At 38.1% G+C, this 15000-nt stretch overlaps 2 protein-coding genes across 2 annotated transcripts in view; one reads left to right on the forward strand and one right to left on the reverse strand.

Moving 5' to 3' along the window:
- Positions 1 to 3641: 3641 nt before the first annotated feature.
- LOC138012662 (uncharacterized) overlaps positions 3642 to 15000 on the forward strand; it is a 55107-nt gene continuing 43748 nt past the window's right edge. Inside the window, exon 1 of the mRNA XM_068859489.1 lies at positions 3642 to 3744. Within this exon, the coding sequence (XP_068715590.1) occupies positions 3651 to 3744 (94 nt within the window). The 5' untranslated portion in view covers positions 3642 to 3650. The remainder of the gene's footprint in view (positions 3745 to 15000) is intronic.
- Positions 8129 to 14224, reverse strand: LOC137967514 (uncharacterized). The gene is made up of 2 exons (XM_068814032.1): positions 12989 to 14224; positions 8129 to 8134 (listed from the first exon to the last, which is right to left on the reverse strand). The coding sequence occupies exons 1-2, from the start codon at positions 13949 to 13951 to the stop codon at positions 8129 to 8131; spliced, it is 969 nt and encodes a 322-aa protein (XP_068670133.1). The 5' UTR covers positions 13952 to 14224.

Consider the following 15000-nt stretch of genomic DNA (forward strand, 5'->3'; position numbering starts at 1 on the left):
TGAAAGCAAGCGTAACCAATTTTCCGCATGTATTGAATGAACAAATTCCTGACCTTGCACTTGCTAGCCATTCGATTTCAAGATTGCAGGCCGTGAAGAGTAAAAATGCGTCAGGTGTTCCTACTGGTTGGCGTAGCATTGAGCGTAGCTCCTGTCACATTATGATAATATCTCACTACATAACGACAAAAACACACCACGAGACGAAACTTCAAGACCAAAAGAATAAAGAATACTTAAAAAAGTTATGGCTTTCCATATGTACCTGTCAGTCTCTTTCGTTAGGTAATCATCATGATTATTTTGGCAACTTTGTCGAAGTTTTATGGGTACATGTTCAAATTTCCAGTGAATGCTTAAAATGAGTTTTTAATACATGACGTGATTTGGAATTTTCAAAATGAACAAATCACATTCACATGTATCCCAAGGGCCAAACTAGGCGTCTTCTTCTCTGTCCCTAATTTTCTCTTGCCTAGGTTAATTAAATTTAAATTTACCAAATTTGATTTAAATGGACCTGAATTTAATTTCAACCTGTAACATATCATCAGCAGCACAATTTGCAAAACCAAGGGACTTGTTCCTTTTCTTTACTTTCTCTGCTGCAAAGTGACGTTTTCTTGCATAAACCTATCTTACGCAAAACCAGGGCGCACTTTACTCAGAATGAAATTTTCTAGCTGTTTTCTAGTCAACCCGGAAAATGTGAAAGCAAGCGTAACCGATTTTTTGCATGTATTGAATGAACAAATTCCTGACCTTGCACTTGCTAGCCATTCGATTTCAAGATTGCAGGCCGTGAAGAGTAAAAATGCGTCAGGTGTTCCTACTGGTTGGCGTAGCATTGAGCGTAGCTCCTGTCACATTATGATAATATCTCACTACATAACGACAAAAACACACCACGAGACGAAACTTCAAGACCAAAAGAATAAAGAATACTTAAGAAAGTTATGGCTTTCCATATGTACCTGTCAGTCTCTTTCGTTAGGTAATCATCATGATTATTTTGGCAACTTTGTCGAAGTTTTATGGGTACATGTTCAAATTTCCAGTGAATGCTTAAAATGAGTTTTTAATACATGACGTGATTTGGAATTGTCAAAATGAACAAATCACATTCACATGTATCCCAAGGGCCAAACTAGGCGTCTTCTTCTCTGTCCCTCATTTTCTCTTGCCTAGGTTAATTAAATTTAAATTTACCAAATTTGATTTAAATGGACCTGAATTTAATTTCAACCTGTAACATATCATCAGCAGCACAATTTGCAAAACCAAGTGACTTGTTCCTTTTCTTTACTTTCTCTGCTGCAAAGTGACGTTTTCTTGCATAAACCTATCTTACGCAAAACCAGGGCGCACTTTACTCAGAATGAAATTTTCTAGCTGTTTTCTAGTCAACCCGGAAAATGTGAAAGCAAGCGTAACCGATTTTTTGCATGTATTGAATGAACAAATTCCTGACCTTGCACTTGCTAGCCATTCGATTTCAAGATTGCAGGCCGTGAAGAGTAAAAATGCGTCAGGTGTTCCTACTGGTTGGCGTAGCATTGAGCGTAGCTCCTGTCACATTATGATAATATCTCACTACATAACGACAAAAACACACCACGAGACGAAACTTCAAGACCAAAAGAATAAAGAATACTTAAGAAAGTTATGGCTTTCCATATGTACCTGTCAGTCTCTTTCGTTAGGTAATCATCATGATTATTTTGGCAACTTTGTCGAAGTTTTATGGGTACATGTTCAAATTTCCAGTGAATGCTTAAAATGAGTTTTTAATACATGACGTGATTTGGAATTTTCAAAATGAACAAATCACATTCACATGTATCCCAAGGGCCAAACTAGGCGTCTTCTTCTTTGTCCCTAATTTTCTCTTGCCTAGGTTAATTAAATTTAAATTTACCAAATTTGATTTAAATGGACCTGAATTTAATTTCAACCTGTAACATATCATCAGCAGCACAATTTGCAAAACCAAGGGACTTGTTCCTTTTCTTTACTTTCTCTGCTGCAAAGTGACGTTTTCTTGCATAAACCTATCTTACGCAAAACCAGGGCGCACTTTACTCAGAATGAAATTTTCTAGCTGTTTTCTAGTCAACCCGGAAAATGTGAAAGCAAGCGTAACCGATTTTTTGCATGTATTGAATGAACAAATTCCTGACCTTGCACTTGCTAGCCATTCGATTTCAAGATTGCAGGCCGTGAAGAGTAAAAATGCGTCAGGTGTTCCTACTGGTTGGCGTAGCATTGAGCGTAGCTCCTGTCACATTATGATAATATCTCACTACATAACGACAAAAACACACCACGAGACGAAACTTCAAGACCAAAAGAATAAAGAATACTTAAGAAAGTTATGGCTTTCCATATGTACCTGTCAGTCTCTTTCGTTAGGTAATCATCATGATTATTTTGGCAACTTTGTCGAAGTTTTATGGGTACATGTTCAAATTTCCAGTGAATGCTTAAAATGAGTTTTTAATACATGACGTGATTTGGAATTTTCAAAATGAACAAATCACATTCACATGTATCCCAAGGGCCAAACTAGGCGTCTTCTTCTCTGTCCCTAATTTTCTCTTGCCTAGGTTAATTAAATTTAAATTTACCAAATTTGATTTAAATGGACCTGAATTTAATTTCAACCTGTAACATATCATCAGCAGCACAATTTGCAAAACCAAGTGACTTGTTCCTTTTCTTTACTTTCTCTGCTGCAAAGTGACGTTTTCTTGCATAAACCTATCTTACGCAAAACCAGGGCGCACTTTACTCAGAATGAAATTTTCTAGCTGTTTTCTAGTCAACCCGGAAAATGTGAAAGCAAGCGTAACCAATTTTCCGCATGTATTGAATGAACAAATTCCTGACCTTGCACTTGCTAGCCATTCGATTTCAAGATTGCAGGCCGTGAAGAGTAAAAATGCGTCAGGTGTTCCTACTGGTTGGCGTAGCATTGAGCGTAGCTCCTGTCACATTATGATAATATCTCACTACATAACGACAAAAACACACCACGAGACGAAACTTCAAGACCAAAAGAATAAAGAATACTTAAGAAAGTTATGGCTTTCCATATGTACCTGTCAGTCTCTTTCGTTAGGTAATCATCATGATTATTTTGGCAACTTTGTCGAAGTTTTATGGGTACATGTTCAAATTTCCAGTGAATGCTTAAAATGAGTTTTTAATACATGACGTGATTTGGAATTGTCAAAATGAACAAATCACATTCACATGTATCCCAAGGGCCAAACTAGGCGTCTTCTTCTCTGTCCCTCATTTTCTCTTGCCTAGGTTAATTAAATTTAAATTTACCAAATTTGATTTAAATGGACCTGAATTTAATTTCAACCTGTAACATATCATCAGCAGCACAATTTGCAAAACCAAGTGACTTGTTCCTTTTCTTTACTTTCTCTGCTGCAAAGTGACGTTTTCTTGCATAAACCTATCTTACGCAAAACCAGGGCGCACTTTACTCAGAATGAAATTTTCTAGCTGTTTTCTAGTCAACCCGGAAAATGTGAAAGCAAGCGTAACCGATTTTTTGCATGTATTGAATGAACAAATTCCTGACCTTGCACTTGCTAGCCATTCGATTTCAAGATTGCAGGCCGTGAAGAGTAAAAATGCGTCAGGTGTTCCTACTGGTTGGCGTAGCATTGAGCGTAGCTGCTGACAAGTTAGCTGAAACCCATTTTAAAGCCGATTTGACTAGAGGAGGTAAGTGGTATTTTTGTAAAAAAAACGGTAAGTGGTCTCAGACTAATTATAATAATGTTATCGATTGGTTTCCTTGCATGCACAAATTCGTTTTGAGATACAGAGCAAAACGTTATTTTCCATTCTTCACACAGAGCACCTAACAGCAACTGATTTCCCGGTAATACAATGTTTGCCAAATAAAGAGGTTTCTGATTCTCTGTTTTCGACTTTATGCAATATTGGGGGGAGTTAAAAATCAATTCCCAGAATGTTTAACGAAAAGTTTAGGCAAGGAAAACAAATGAGCTCGAGAAGAATGGACGACTTAATTTTGTCTTTCCCTGAATTCAGACCATCACTTCTTCACATACGAAAATCAGGTAAAATTTTGTTAAGAAATCCCTCACGGCTGCTATTTTTTTCGCAGTTTAATTTGATTTTTAAGGTGGCTAGGTCCTGCAGAAAGCACATTGTACTTGGGTCCGCTCGAAATATAACTCAGCTTCCTATTTATGTCAGCCATCCGCATAGATCTCAATTTAAGTATACTAAGGTCGCTTTCCTTTTGTTAGAACTGGCCGGAAAGACCCTTCAGTTTGCAAAGAAAATGCAACAATTTGAAGGAACACTTGCATGACAATCCCTTCCATTCTTCTGGAGGAGTACATAATCATTCTGGAAGTGTATTAATTAGAAGGTGTTGTAAAGTTAGTCCTTCCAAATGCCGGTCTAGCCAGTCAGGTCTGTCAAATTGAGAGGTCCTAAGACAAACATGTATGTATATGAACTTCTTTTTAGAAAAAATGGCCTCATCCAATTTTTCATCGAGTTAGCTTAGTACAGACGCAAACGAATTAACAACATCAATTTAGTTAAAAAATGTCAAACGACAATCGGTAAGTTTCGATTTTTCGAGAAGCCTTTACAGGATTGCAGAATATTTAAAAACCTATTGAATCAAAACTTTTTTCCGCATTTTTGTCTGTAAAAGACTCTTGGTCTTGTTTAACGATCATATTGACATCACGCAAAAATTTACACTTCCACACTTAGAAATTTTACGTAAAACATCTTATGGTTAAACTTTGCCCTATAGAAATATGAATATCCAAGGCGTTTTACTGAAAAAAGCAGCCAGTGATATAGTTGCAACCTCTAAGAGGAGACTTTATAGATGGCTTTTATTGCTGAAAATGGAACAATAAAATGTTTCTTTTAACTTGTTGGGTTTTTTTTTTGACCAATGAACATTCGTTATAAACTACGGCTGAGAACTCGGTTAAGCCCTTTTCAAATCATCGTCCCTAATTAATAAGAGTTTTATAACTGAATATTGTTGCGTTTTCCCGCGAAATTCTGTCAAGAAAATGAACAGACTACAGTCCCTATAAATGAAACCAGAACGATACGGAACAACGAGCAAGAGTCATTTGGGCGACCCTGAGTTGGAGTGTGCTAAGACTCTGTCGTTTCGGATGAATTATCGAACTAAATCATCTTATTTCACTTTAGTTTTTTTTGCGTTTTGCATAAGTCACATTGAAGTCAGTTTAGATTCTTTTAGTTTGCAGAGATTGTAAAAACAAAGATGGTGGATGTTTGTGCTATTGATCATGAGTAGCCACACTGTTTCATTCAATAAAAAGGTAGACAACGAGCAGCTCATAAACTGAACGAACCGACTCGCACGCTAGATAACACTGTGAAGGGATGACACCACAGTGTTTTCCATTGATAAATAAACTGACATGATTATCTTCAACACATGCTGGGCAGCTCCATACATCATGGTGCAAAGTTAACAGACCGTAACTTCTCACGAGTCAAAGACTGAAGCGATGAAAATATCTAGATCAAACTGTATTCCCCCCTCCACCTCTAACTGTACCAGTTCTTTAAATATGACACAAACGCCAATTCTTCATCTAAATGCCTATAAAGGGTTAACTATTGACACCAAGTTATCTTGGCAGGACCATATCAGGAACGTAACTCATTCAACAGAAAATTTAAACAACCTTATTACAAAAGCAAAATCAACCTACAGATTCAGGGACTCTCCACGTCTTGTTTAGCCTAGTCCAAGATTAGAAGCTGGTAGGTCTAATTTCAAACACAGGGTTGCCTTAACATGGAGCCTCCTTCCGGATCATGTCAAGGATTGTACAAGCATCTTTTGAGCAATATATTTTTTGCCAGAGATTCCTGCTGTGTAACAAGAAAGTATGAAGATTTTTTATTTTACTAATTACCTTTTTCATATTATAATATTTATTTGCACTTTATGCTATAAGCTTTTATTTGCTAGAAGAAAGTTTATTAATATTCCCGTACAAGAAATATTTGTATATAATGTATGTTTATCCTTTCTGTTTCTTGTTCTTAGTAGTGATATAGTTTTAGCCGGCAGGTCGATATCAGGGCTTAAGTGTTGTCCATTTCTGTAGTCTGCATTGTCAAATAAAGATGCATATATATGTGGTCACTTTGTGACTATACGAAACAGAACTGTCGCAAAAAGCGATGTGAATAACTTGGAAGCCCGAAACTAAGTTAATTTAATAATATGTGTGTATGTAAATTTAATTGTCATTAATTTGATAACGTATGAGGTTGGAGGAAAGCCATTTTCGACTAAACATGTTCATAAACGTATGCGTGCATGTCAGCGTTCTTTAACAAGAAGACAGAACAGAAAAAAAGGTAAGGGTAAAATGAATTTTCGTAAGGTTTTCGAGTACCTCTTACGTAATAAGTATAGGTAACAAACCATTTCCGAAATATCAATATTCAGGTTGATAGTGAGGCAGAAAGGACAAAAACTGTAGAAACAAGTTGAAATATATTAGCATATCATCCACTTTCCTTTGTCTGTCTCCTCTAAACCTCTCTTCCAAGCTGGATTTTAATATATCGATATATATTACACGATTTTAAGTGCAATTGGCACGGGGAAATTTGTCAGACTAACAAAATGGAATCGTGGAATTTGTAGTCTAAAAAAACTACACGTATCTTATTAGATGTTTTGGTGTGTAGTATCGCTGAGTATTTTTAGGAATTGTGCTGTATTTTGACGAGCCCGCTTGGGAAAGTCAAAATACAAACAACGAGTACAAATAATCAGTGATAATATATATAGATTTAGCCGAGCCTAAAGCCGCGGCTACACGAGCGATTTTTGTCTCGCGCCGCTGATGTGATTGTTTTCAGATTTTGTCGCGTCGCCTGTGCGCCAGGGTGGCTACACTTGTGACAAATTTTGGCGACAAATTGAAGGCCGCGCGAATCGCCTTACTTCAAGAGACCTGGGCACTATAAACAGAGATTCCTACTTAAGGACGGTGCCTCCTAATTCAAAAGTATTTTTGCCCCGGTTTATGATTATGCGGAAAATGTAGATCTTAACAAGTTGTATTGAAATCCAAGTATTAATAAGCACCACCCATAGGAAATCCGAGTATCTCGAGATGCGCAGAACGTATGCGCAATAACAATAGTAGGCGCCGTCCCTAATATTTAATATTTAATATTTATTCTTACCTCCTGTAGGGTTTGTGAAAATAAAAGGTTTCGAATTGTCCGCGTTTTGATGTTTCCGGTTGCTACTTTAATAATTAAATCATTTTCTTTGCTTTCTTCGATAGAAAAATTCATTGCCTAACTAGTTAATTCCACGGTAAATTTTACGCTAAAAACCGTTATCGCATGAATCAGGAAGCGATGTGTGCGACATCAGTCGTTCAAGTGAAATTTACTTTGTAATTCACCGTGGCAGTTTGGCAATACTTTTTTCTTGAACTGAATGAGTTTTAAAAGAAAACAAGCACACCCTCAGCTAGCGAATGGAAAAGGAGAAAAAGCCATTTCAGAGTCAACTGTCAATAGCCAGAGAATGGTAATCATGCCAAAATTAGGAACCATAAAAACAACTTTGTCAGTTCAAGGTGAAAGAAGAGTTTTACTGATGTACTTTATTCCACTTTATCTCTGAAAACAAGAGCATTCACATTTTGATGTATTTCATTGAAACACGCCAGGTTGGCTTGGTACAAGAATCGGCAAACTACGGCAATGCAACCAAGAAAGCTAGGACGAACTTCAAACACGATCTGCTCCAACACTTAAATAACGTTTGGGTGCTTTAAACAAACTTCTGAAAACACAGCTAGTGAGATTTCCCCCTAATTTTACGAGAACTCATTGCGAATACGTGTTTATAACACAAGGGCAAAATTTTCATGTCACTGTCGAGGCACAACAAAAACCAGTTGGGCAAACGGATTACTGAAAAAAGCACTTGTTCGCTCGCATTTTAGAGGAAAACAAACAAACAAATCAACTCTTTCTATATGTCCAAAAGAGTACAGATTAGTTCCAGTTGACAGTAAAAATTTGATTCTTATTCCTGAACAAAGGAAGAACCGATTAAACCAACTTTTAAAAATGCGCATCCACTTTAAATAACGCATCCGTAAAAATAACAAACGGTTTAATCATAAATGCCCAAGGAAAGAATTTGTGTGCTAAGTATGAGCTATTACTGGTATTCTGTTTTATCGTTGTCATTCTCTTTCGCTCAGTCCTTTCGTTTCTGTTCTAGACATAAGTCCTCTAGGCATCATGTAACCTTATCAGGGCTTCTAAAGATATGCCAAAAATTGCAATACGGAGAAAAAAGCAGCTCTAAGCAAATTAAAAATAAACACTCAGCTTTAAGTTTACATCCCGCCGATGCTTGAATAACTGCGTAGCCATCAGGTGGACCACAGATATCATGATATGTCAAATTGGATTGAAACCAGTGAAAGATGCAAAAAGAAAACATCTTCCAAACCGTTTTCCACCTGATATGAACACGAAAAGCGTTTGACTGTGTAAGAACTTTCGTTTATATATAGTATGGCCGTGTATCCGCGTCGAGCCACAGAAAGCGCGCGAAAAGTGAAGCCTCGCTGTTAGCCTGGGTTGAGCCTGCAATCCAGTCGAAAAAGTTGCCTACGTTTTTGTCGATTTTATGAAATAAGTGGAGGTTGTGAAATATTCTACCAGTCTCGGGATCATTTTGGAGTAATTTAAAATTATTGAGAATGATACTTTTGACTGCGTGATTATGAGGATGGAAAGTGAGGGTGAATGGAATTCTGTCACTCTTATCTTTTTGTGACGTTTGTAGTGATGACTCTCGATCAAATTGTTGGGCGCTATGATGGCCCGCTTTGACCACAGAGACAGGATAGCCACGTTTTTCAAAGAACTGGCACATCTCCTCTGATTTGCTGGAAAAATCGGAGTCATCACTACATAGCCGTCGAAGTCTAAGAAATTGAGAATAAGGAATGGGGTTCTTAACATGTGATGGATGTGACGATGAATACAACAAATAACTGTGCGAATCTGTAGGTTTGTAATGCACACTGGTACATAGCACGTTGCCACTAATAGAAACTTTGATATCTAGGAAAGCCAATGAAGTTTCCGAAATTTCCCAGGTATATTTAAGAGCCGGATGAAAAAAATTGACGGAGGTTATAAATCGATCGAGTTCTTCTCTGCTGGATGAATCAGCGCCGATGCAGTCGTCGATGTAGCGGCCGTAGAGTTTAGGTCTGGGGCTGTTGTACTGATTAAAAAATTGGTGTTCAACATACTGTATCCTATAAAAAGATTGGCATTGCTAGGTCCCATTCTTGTGCCCATCGCTACACCATTAATTTGTTTGTAATAGTTGCCGGCGAATGAAAAACAGTTATGCGTTAAAACTAGTTCGTCAAGGCGGAGGAGCATTTCCGAGCTTGGTTCTTTGACAGTGCGTTGATCGAAAAAGTGTTTACGTGCTTGAAGACCTTGGCTATTTGGAATGACTATGTATAGAGATGTAATGTCCATGGTGAAAATAAGTTTGTCTTGGCCGTAGAAATTGAAATCGTGGAAAATTTTTAGTGCGTGTGTACTGTCTTTAATGTATGATGGCAAAGATTTGACGATAGGCGTCATAATTATGTCTAAATAGCTAGAAATGAGTTCGGTGGGGCAACTACAGGCAGAAACGATAGGGCGACCTGGGTTGTTGGGTTTGCGAATTTTAGGCAAGAAGTAAATGCACGAAGTTCTAGGGGTGTTGATGATGAGATTAGTTGCAGTGTCCGGTAATTCTTGATTAACTATAAGATTCTGAATGGTGTCTTTGACAAGTTTTTGATTTTTGGAAGTGCGATCTTTCTGGATTTTGGCATAAAACGAGGTGTCACAAAGTTCACGCAAAGCTTCTTTTTGGTAAAGGTCGGACCGCCAAACAACTACCGCGCCGCCTTTGTCGGCCGATTTGACAACTTTGTCATGATATGATATGATATGATATTTTATTATTTATGCACGGTAAAATCATCAGCTAAGATTACAAACAATGCTAAAATCTAAATTACAAAAGGTAAAATTTTAAAATGATTACAATAAAATACAATTACTATAATACTATATTAATTCTAAAGCTGCTTTCCATGAATGCCGTGCTTTATACTAAAATATGTCTTTAATCAGATTTTTGAAAAGCCCAAGAGACTCTGCTTGTCTCGCTTTGAGGGGTAAGCTATTCCAGACAGTAGCACCTCTATAGCTGAAGCTGTTTCTATAATAATTTGTCCGCGGAAACGGAACATTAAGCTTTCTTTCAGAGTCTCTTAAACTATAAACAGATTCGCGGTTTGTAAATTTAGAACATAGATATTCCGGTGCTAGCCCCTGAAGACACTTATAGACCATTGTGGCCAGCGCAATTTGTTGCTGGCTAACTAGATTTTTCCAGCCTAAAATTTTGAATAGCTCGCTAGCATTTGCATCAAAATTAGAGAAGGTCAAAACTCTGGCTGCTCTATTTTGCAGTTTTTGTAATTTGTCATGTAACGTGATACCACAGTTTCCCCAGACGACATTGCAGTAGTCAAAGTGCGGTTGAAGTAAAGCGTGATAAATAGAGCGCAATGTCGTCTGAGGAACGAGATGCCTTATACGTTTGAGGGCTCCAATTCCAGAAGCTACTTTCTTTGTCAGTTTATCGACATGGCTACTCCATTGCGTTTACTAAGATTTTTGAGCGCCGCACACTCTTCCGTGGAAAGGTTGGATATGATATGATATGATATGATATTTTATTATTTATGCACGGTACAATCATCAGCTAAGATTACAAACAATGCTAAAATCTAAATTACAAAAGGTAAAATTTTAAAATGATTACAATAAAATACAATTAAACTATATTAATACTAAAGCTGCTTTCCATGAATGCCGTGCTTTATACTAAAATATGTCTTTAATCAGATTTTTGAAAAGCCCAAGAGACTCTGCTTGTCTCGCTTTGAGGGGTAAGCTATTCCAGACAGTAGCACCTCTATAGCTGAAGCTGTTTCTATAATAATTTGTCCGCGGAAACGGAACATTAAGCTTTCTTTCAGAGTCTCTTAAACTATAAACAGATTCGCGGTTTGTAAATTTTGAACATAGATATTCCGGTGCTAGCCCCTGAAGACACTTATAGACCATTGTGGCCAGCGCAATTTGTTGCTGGCTAACTAGATTTTTCCAGCCTAAAATTTTGAATAGCTCGCTAGCATTTGCATCAAAATTAGAGAAGGTCAGAACTCTGGCTGCTCTATTTTGCAGTTTTTGTAATTTGTCATGTAACGTGATACCACAGTTTCCCCAGACGACATTGCAGTAGTCAAAGTGCGGTTGAGGTAAAGCGTGATAAATAGAGCGCAATGTCGTCTGAGGAACGAGATGCCTTATACTTTTGAGGGCTCCAATTCCAGAAGCTACTTTCTTTGTCAGTTTATCGACATGGCTACTCCAGTTAAGATTATTATCAATAAGCACGCCCAGGGATTTAGCAACAGAAACTTGAGTGATAGGAGCACCATTAATCTCGGGAATTGGAGGATTTGTGAGAGCATACAACCTCTGCCTTGATCCAATCAGCATAAATTCGGTTTTTGTCATGTTCAGGGTAAGTTTGTTTGCTATCAACCATTTTTTAGCATTTTCTAGATCATGGTTAAGTCTTGATTCTATGTCGCCTGTATTGTCACCCGCATATGTTAGGTGGGTGTCATCTGCGTACATCCATGGCACACAATTCGTTAGACAGTTTGGCAGATCATTGATATATAGCAAAAACAACAATGGACCCAAAATAGTCCCTTGAGGGACGCCGCAACTTAGTGAGCAAGTTTTAGAAAGTGATCCATTAATGGAACACTTTTGAGTGCGGTTGTCCAAATAGGACTTAAACCAGTTGTAAGAAATGCCATGTATGCCGTAAATTATTTAATTTAGATAAAAGGATCTCGTGATTAACCGTATCGAAAGCTTTTTTTAGGTCTAGGAAAACAACAGCGTTTATTTTTCCTCGGTCAATGTTGTAAGCCCAAGTATCCGTAGCCCCAAGTAGAGCCGTAACAGTGGAATGAATAGAGCGAAAACCAGATTGGCATTTACATATTACGTTATGCTTTGTTAGGTACGCATATAATTGGTTATAAACTATTCTTTCGAACACTTTGGCTATAACCGGGATAACGGAAATTGGGCGGTAATTGTTTAGGTCATCACGTTCCCCTTGTTTGAATAGTGGAGTGACCCGTGCACACTTCCAGTCGTCTGGGAACACACCTACATTTAATGACTGATTGAAAATATAGCACAGCGGTTTGCAAATAAGATCCGCGCATTCACGAATAAGTCGAGAAGAAATTTTGTCAAGGCCGACTTCCTTTGATTTTTTCAGTTTATTCAGCAGTGAAAATACTTCATTTGTGGAGGTTGGGCGGAACTGAAACTCCTTATCCGTGCTAGTGAGATAATTCAGATAGCTGTTGCCATCTGAAGAAGGAATATCACTAGCAAGTTTCGGGCCAATGGTAGCAAAATAACGATTAAATTCGTGCGCTATTTCTGCTGGAGCTGTTACTGATTGCTCATTTACATTCAGTTGTTTCACAGACGTTTCCACGAAATTTCGGGAAGACAGCTCATTAATGATCTGCCAGGTTTTGCGGGAATCACCCTTATGCTCGTTTAGCATATTTTGATAATAAACTTGCTTCGCTAGCCTAGTCGCACTATTGACTTTGTTTCGCTGTCTTTTAAAGTGAACCCAATCATTAAGATTTTTTGATCTAATTGCTCTGAGTTTCAAAATATCTCGATCGTGCATCTGTTTTTTAAGCTCAGAAGTAATCCATGGGGAACCCCGCGCGCGAACACGAGTGGTTCTCAATGGAGGGTGCTTGTGAACAATAGCCAAAAAGGATTCCTTCCATTCATTCCACATATCATTTGGATTGGAAGAATTGTTTATGTGATCCCAATCTTGAGATGCAACATCGCTACGAAATTTATCACGGTTAAAACTTCGAAAATTCCTACAGGTTATATTATTGTGACCCTTACTCTGTCCATTAATGGCTAATTTTCGATAGACATAGACCATGCTGTGATCGCTAATGCCAATATGACGCACACCTGAGCATAACACCTTGTCAGGACAGTTAGTAAAAATTAAATCAATCAATGTTGCAGAAGTTTCGGTTATTCTTGTTGGTTCTGTTATGAGTTGTTGAAGACCATAAACATCCGTGATAGTTAATAATTTGCGTGTATCGCTATCAAACTGGGATGCGGCCATATTGCAATTTAGATCCCCTAAAAGGTAGAATTCAGTATTGAGGGAATCCAATTTCCCAATCAACTCTTCAAAAGGTGAAAATATACTAACAAGCGAATTAGGTGGTCTATACCACGTAGCAACAATAAATGATTTAGAACGAGGTTTGCGTATTTCAATACAGAGGTTCTCAAGACTGCCCATGCAAAGATCGTTGCGCACCGACAAGTTAATTGACTTTTTTACATAAAAGCAAACGCCCCCACCTCCATATGTAGTTCTATCACGTCTAATTATATCATAACCAGAGATACTGACCTCATTATCGGTGATGTATTCATTTAGTTTAGTCTCGTTAATTGCGAGAACATCTATATCGTTACTTACGAGAAAGATCTTGAGTTCATCAAGATGAGTGGTCAATTTATTTATATTCAGCGAGGCCAGCTTAAAACCGCGTTTGGAGGGCAATACTCGAGAACGATCAATAGGATTTTGAGTCGGACTTCTCGATGACTCCTGACTGTTGCCTTCCAACGGCACGGCATTAATGGAAGGCATAGTAAAAGTTCAATGAGCTAGACCATGATAAAAATTCTTAAAAATACGCTTGTTACCTGCAAAATTCAGGTGTAGACCTCCACGGTTTAACCCCTTTTCGTTTATATTATTGTGTTCAATAAATCTCCAATCATTCTGACGGCAAAACTTCGTCAAGTGCTTGTTCACCTCTAAGACTTTATCATTAAGCTTGTCCTTTCGTGTTACAAGTCCTGAGACTATGACTTGAGCTTCACAAGACCCTTCTATCTGTTTAGCGAGATCAACAATAGCTTCTGCAACTTCTTTAGATGTTTTGCCGTTTTTAGCCTTCAGATCGTTTGTACCTACATGTAGCACCACTTCATCAGGCTGGAGCTCTAAATTAGGCCTTAAGTAATCTCTCATGGCTTTGGTTGTGGCTCCAGAAAATGACTTTACCACCACTCGGTGCCTTACTGCTTTCGCTAATTTCTTACCGTGAATATCCTTGACCATGGAGTCCCCAATCAATATGGTTGTAAACTTACTGCTGGCACTCCTCTCTCTGCCGACCTCACTGCGTAAATCATCGTTAGCAGAAGTTTCACTTGGTTCACTAGGATTACTGCGAGACGACCTATATGACGCCCGTTGATGGTTTTGCCGTCGCCGGATGATTTTGTGTGTTGCTGCCTCTGTCTCTGTTGGATCATCTTGTGCATCACTAAGGATCTCAAACCTGTTACGCGTCACGATATTATTCTGAGTTGACATTTTACGTTGGTTGCGTTTATTACACCCAACATTCGTGCCCGAGTTTTTCACTTGATAAAAACACTCGTTCGTCTCTTGCTGGTGATGGGAGTCTTCTTCGTTCTTTTCTTGTAAAATAAGCCTTAATGCAAGCCTTAGTGAGTCATTTTCCTGAACCAATGATACAGCACGATTTTCGAGAGACAAACATTTCTCCTCAAGTTCTTCGATAACTCTCTCTTTTTTGCATATAGATGATTCCAGTTTCTCACACCTCCCTTTGTATTCACAAAGTTCGGCGCTAACAGCAAATTCCTCTCGATTTTGGCAATTTA

Source organism: Montipora foliosa, chromosome 8 (assembly GCF_036669935.1).
Source record: "Montipora foliosa isolate CH-2021 chromosome 8, ASM3666993v2, whole genome shotgun sequence".
NCBI lineage: Eukaryota > Metazoa > Cnidaria > Anthozoa > Scleractinia > Acroporidae > Montipora > Montipora foliosa.